The sequence below is a fragment of the Priapulus caudatus genome, unplaced genomic scaffold, assembly GCF_000485595.1.
Source record: "Priapulus caudatus unplaced genomic scaffold, Priapulus_caudatus-5.0.1 Scaffold30, whole genome shotgun sequence".
Taxonomy (NCBI): domain Eukaryota; kingdom Metazoa; phylum Priapulida; class Priapulimorpha; order Priapulimorphida; family Priapulidae; genus Priapulus; species Priapulus caudatus.
Window position 1 is genome coordinate 363,568 of NW_014577091.1, and position 5,530 is coordinate 369,097.

The following is a 5,530-nucleotide window of genomic DNA, read 5'->3' on the forward strand; positions in this document are numbered from 1 at the left end:
CTCTTTCTCTCTCTCCCTCTCTCTCTCTTTCTCTCTCTCTCTCTCTCTCTCTCTCCCTTCCCCCCTCCCTCCTTCCCTCCCCCTCTCTCAATCACTCCTTTCCCTTTCTCTCCTGATACATTTTTCTCAGCCTATCACCTTCAGTTGACATTGATGTTTATTATTACATACGTGTTCTCGGTGCCATCATACTGTACTATATGGTCTAGCTATACTTGTTTTGACACTGTTCCTTCAGCCAGTTCGTACCAGTTTGATCTGCTTTCGTGTAATTGCATGTTCAGTGTGAGTATAATCCATATTTATCTATCATTATTATACTGAATGTATGGCTATTTCATCTGTGTACAAAACCTTATCTATATAACCGGCTATATGTAGTCCTTGGCAAGTGCTGATAAAGTGTGTTGCCCCAGGCACAAATATTGCTGATAGGGTCTATGTCTCCCTGGGTACGGTCCGGTATATACCGGAACGTACCGTGGTAACTATCTGATATGGTTAGGGTTAGGGTTAGGGAGTAGGTGTAGGCGACTCCCTAGACTCGTTAGTGGAGTAGGAGTGGTACGGTCCGGCATATTAGAGCGTACCGCTGAGGGTACGTTCCGGCAGTACCCAGGGAGACATAGACATGACCCTGGCAGCACAAATATCAGTAAATCTATCATCGTATTAAACTGCCAGCTAGGTGTTGATACTGAGGAATATTTTGTGTTAGACGTAAACTATTTTTTCCCTTCACCATCTGTATTAAAAATGTGTATATGAGCAGTTTGCTTCTCCTTATATTATGTAATGGAGTATCCTATGAGTGAAACTGTTGTGAAGCAAATGCCATTTTCGTATTTCAAAATATAATTACAAGGAATAGAGTAAATAGTCTGATCTTGACCATGTTTCACATGTTACAGTGTGGATTCCATACTCTTGTTGGAAGAGGGATTTCACGTCAAAAGTGTTGATGCCAGTGACAAAATGCTCAAGTATGCACTTCGGGAGCGGTGGCGACGGAGACAGGAACCAGCATTTGATAACTGGGGTAAGGTGTGACTCACTAAATAAATAGAAAGAGAGTTAATAATGCGATTATATATTCACACCGTTTTAAGATTGGTGACAAATTCACATGTGCAGACTGCAGCACTTATGTATAATCAAGCAATGTCTGCTATAAAGTAATCAATTGTTGTTTGCAGAAATTGAAGAAGCCAACTGGTTAACACTTTGTGATGACATAAACAAACCACGTGGTCAGGATGGCTATGATGCTGTGATATGCTTAGGTAGGTTGCAGATTTAGTTTACATTTAGTTAAAATCTAATTTCTCTTCCTCAGTGACGTGAATTATGCTACTGCCACTTGTTGGATATCAACTGAGGATGATTCCACATAATTTCTGTATTTTGTAAGTGTATGAAAAGTTTACACTTTACAACCCATTGTAACTTCTGAGATTTCTCCCATAATCACTGCAAAGAACATACACATATAATACAACCATTTGTTAACAAGAATTGCAGGTTGGTTCAATCTGCTATTGAAATGTTTTTTTCTGCATAAAATGTGGTTCACAAATTAGATTGGAAAAAGAGAGGAGTGAGTGGCAGTTCCAAAGCGTATCATCATAATCACCTCTGTAAACGCCAGCCAGAACTGAAACTTTCTGGCTGTCAGAATCAGTTTTGGGGCTAACTAGTATTTGAAGAAACTATAGTGTGGCCATAGCGAGTATAGTGATGTAGCTACAGGGCAAAGCATTAAGCTGGCCGGGTTTACACTAAGGAAAAAATCAAAAAGATGATCAGTTTGTCAACGTTCTATCAACCTCTCTATCAGATGTTCAAAGTTTTTATGTTATCGACCGTGCGTCGGCAAACGTTTCAACGTTTGACCCATAGTGTGCGTGCGGGGCGCCGTGGACAGGCATTTTGCATGTATTAATTTGCGCCAATGTGGCGCCGATAGCAAAAACGTACTCTCCCCCTGGGTGGAGGGAGACACCTGACTGAGTATCACATTCCACACTGTTCTCATTGCAGGAAATTCTTTTGCCCATCTTTTGGACTTTGATGGGGACCTTGCAAACCACAAGCTAGCTATAACTAACATGGCTAACTTGTTGAAGCCTGGTGGGGTTCTCATGATTGACCACCGAAACTACGATTACATCCTCGACTCAGGCAAATCTCCAGCTAAGAATATTTATTACAATGTAAGTAAGACATGAAATTGAACTGCTCCCTAGATAGACTGAACTTGACTAGACACATAGTAATGACACATTCATATCTACGGTTGTCAGCTGATTTATGCAGCAGCTGTTTTTTCGAATAATGTTTTTATTTTTAGTCATGTTTCGTTTATATATTTCTTTAATATTTTGAAATGTTATTGCTTTTAAAATGTCGCGGAGTGAGTCCGAACTCATTGAATGTGAAAACAGGTGACGCTAATCCAATGCTTGTGGTTGGTGTCACAGAGCCAGTATACGAGTGACATCAGCACCTCCCTGCTTTATGTCAACGGCAAGCCTAACATAGTGACATTGGACTACACGATGGACCTGAGTGAGCTGATAAAGCAGCAGGAGCAGGATGAGAACTGGTTCACCGCTAATTATTCTCTCCTCAAGAACAAGCGGTTTGAAGGACCACCCGTCAAGTAAGCATTGTCAAACTAGGGTTGAACCCGCTTTGTCCCAGTAGGCAATAGTACACACAGTGATTTTAAAGTACACATAGCTTAAAACTTCTTTATGAACAGCTTAGCGTAGGAGTTGCAGCACGTCAGATTTTGAGCAGTATGTATTTTAGTAGCAGTAGTATATATTTTGTTATAAGTATATTTTGCCAGCATGTGATTGAAAGGTTTGTGGTAAAGTAACGGACTGACAAGTAAATATCGTGTGATTTGTCAATTAGTGCCATATAATGTATTGCACAATTTCTTGCTTCTGCAGCCGCTTTCGTCTGTCCTACTACCCACATAGACTCGACGCATTCAAACAGCTCCTGTCTGACTCGTTTGATGGCAAGTGCCATCAGACGGTGTTTGGGGACTTCCAGCCACTCGACTCATTCACCTACAAGGGTGATGACGCACCAGCCTTCTACATCCACATAGTCCAGAAGATGTTGTAGTAAGTCAGATGAGCAAGTGTCCGCAGAGTTTGGTGCAGTAATGGAGTGGGCGTTAAAGCCCAGGGACTGGGCTAAAATTTCTCCTTCGGCAACCGGCGCCCAGTTGTGATAAACTTATTCGTGTCCAACAACAGTAGAGGGCGTCCATAGGCGGCATGCCTGAATAAGCATCGAACTGAAATTAATTAAAAATACTCACACTGTTACTAACCCTAACCCTAACCTATTATATTGATATAATATTATATTTATATTGATGTAAATGACATTGGTTTTATTGGGACCCATGTTCTCTATCCTTGAACCGATAATTGAAGATTTCTCAAGCCAATGACGACAGGACGTCATGAGGAGACCTGCATTTTCACATTTCGAGATTGCTGACGTAAGCTTTATTTATATTTTAATCATACGGCCTGCATGACGTCACGATTCTATAACTATAAACAATAAATCTAATGAATAGAAACGACGTTGCAATCCTGCCGTAACGTCAAATGTCGAAATGACCACCGGCACTTTTCAGGCACGCGAACGAAACAAAGCCATTGCAAGAGAGGCCGTAACATAAGTACTATCATTCCTCACCCAGCTGAAGTTTTAACATATACTTACCAATTCACAAAGAACACAAGATATTCTTTTCAAACCTCGCAGAATGTATAAGACTATAATCTGCAGCAGGAGACGATTGTACGACGAACTTCTTCGTTAAAAATATCTGACTCTATCAAGCGCGATACTCAAAATGGAGGGCAGGCAATATTGGCACTGAAAGTGGCACAACATTCCAGCACAAATGTCACAATGAAAAGTAATGTTGGCATATTAAAAAAAGTAAACCGATAGCTGCTAATTAATTATTATTTTTTCAATGTGGTAAATTTAAGGATAATTTTTATTTGTAGGATAAAATTTTGTAATAGCTGAAAATTGTTATAGAAACCACTGCCTGGCAGCGGTGCAAAGGACAGAAAGATGCGATATGATATGACTACTAGGCACTTTAATTTAATTTTTTTAATTTTTTTTAGGGTTAGGGTTAGGGTTTAGGTTAGGTTTAGGGTTTAGGTTAGGTAGGGTTAGTGTTAGGGTTATTTTTTTTTTAAGTGCCTAGTAGTCATATCCTAAGTGCCTAGTAGTCATATCATATCGCATCTAACTGCCGGGTGCGGCAGCGGTATGCGTCAATTTTTTTTGCTTGGGGGGGCTGGGGCTCGGGGGGGGGGTTCGTTCGAACCCCCCGAACCCCCCCCCCTGGCTACGGGCCTGTTATAGTATTATATAAAGTTACAGTATATACTAACTTTAGCTTTACTTGTACTGCTACTACAAGAACGGTAGGGGTCAGCACTATCTAATAGTTCTGAACTTCTGACACCTAACCAATGTATGATAGGGTTGAGTATAAACAGAGGTCCCAAGTTGGGAAAATCCAAGAAAGGGATCACTTGTGATAATGGTCCATCGCCGTTTTTTCGCGGTGCGCAAAAACAGGAAAAAAAATGTGTCGGGCTGCAACATGTGTTTGTCGCGGCGCATCACCATTTTTTATAAAGTATATACATGTAAAATAAAACACAAATTTATTGTGAAAACAAACGTGTTTGACATTTGTGGCCCTTTATTGTTCGCTGGAATAAAAGTACATCAACAACCACAGCAAATTTAGTAATTTACTGTTGTAAATTTTAAAATATGGCTGAAAAATGTTACGATCGAGACTTTCTGGATTCTTAACGGGGCACCGGGACCAGCATGAACTTGCACCGGGACGATCCCGGTGAGACCGGGACACTTGGGACGTCTGGTATAAATATATTGGTATTAATATATGGTATACCAATCGCAATACGCATCCACGCACGCACGCACAACAAGACCAATTTTACTTCTAATGCTTTCTAGACGTCCACGAGGCATCTAACTTGCGTGCATAATGCAAATTATTGCACTCTAGTGCCGAATTTCTGCGGGAAAAAATGCTAAAAAAGGCATTTTCTAGAGACGATATAGTGCAACGGTGAACAATTGCGGAGGCTTACTGTTGTATGCCTCCTTAATGAAGCCGAGCTTTTCATGCATTTCCTGAAAGGTCATAAAAGGTCCGTGTTGCCAATAAGTAGATTTTTCATCAGGTTTATTATATTAGGTTATTATATTCAGATTTTTTTTTGACAGTGCATTTTAAACACCATCTGTTGCACGATAGCTGTGTTCAACAATGTTATGCTCATGCACTTGGTGTGGTCTCTGTCCCATGGTGATGAATGTTTTGGTAGGTTATAGGTTATTACAAATGGGTAGGTAAGTTTACAACTGCAGTGCCTGAATTTGGAATCCAGCTATGCTTCCAAACCACTTTCGTTTAGGTTATCCTACTCAATTT

The 5,530-nt window shown here is 40.5% G+C and overlaps 2 protein-coding genes across 3 annotated transcripts in view; one reads left to right on the forward strand and one right to left on the reverse strand.

Annotated features, from left to right (window-relative positions):
* LOC106816049 (glycine N-methyltransferase-like) overlaps positions 1-3,343 on the forward strand; it is a 6,442-nt gene extending 3,099 nt beyond the window's left edge. The window contains exons 2-6 of the mRNA XM_014820596.1: positions 912-1,039; positions 1,197-1,283; positions 2,041-2,213; positions 2,481-2,662; positions 2,961-3,343. Of these exons, the coding sequence (XP_014676082.1) occupies positions 912-1,039; positions 1,197-1,283; positions 2,041-2,213; positions 2,481-2,662; positions 2,961-3,141 (751 nt within the window). The 3' untranslated portion in view covers positions 3,142-3,343. The remainder of the gene's footprint in view (positions 1-911; positions 1,040-1,196; positions 1,284-2,040; positions 2,214-2,480; positions 2,663-2,960) is intronic.
* Positions 1-3,911, reverse strand: part of LOC106816021 (non-POU domain-containing octamer-binding protein-like) — a 32,239-nt gene extending 28,328 nt beyond the window's left edge. For both annotated transcript variants that reach the window (XM_014820565.1, XM_014820586.1), the window contains exon 1: positions 3,757-3,911. The gene's annotated coding sequence lies outside the window, so the exon portion shown is untranslated. The remainder of the gene's footprint in view (positions 1-3,756) is intronic.
* Between the last annotated feature and the right edge of the window lie 1,619 nt (positions 3,912-5,530).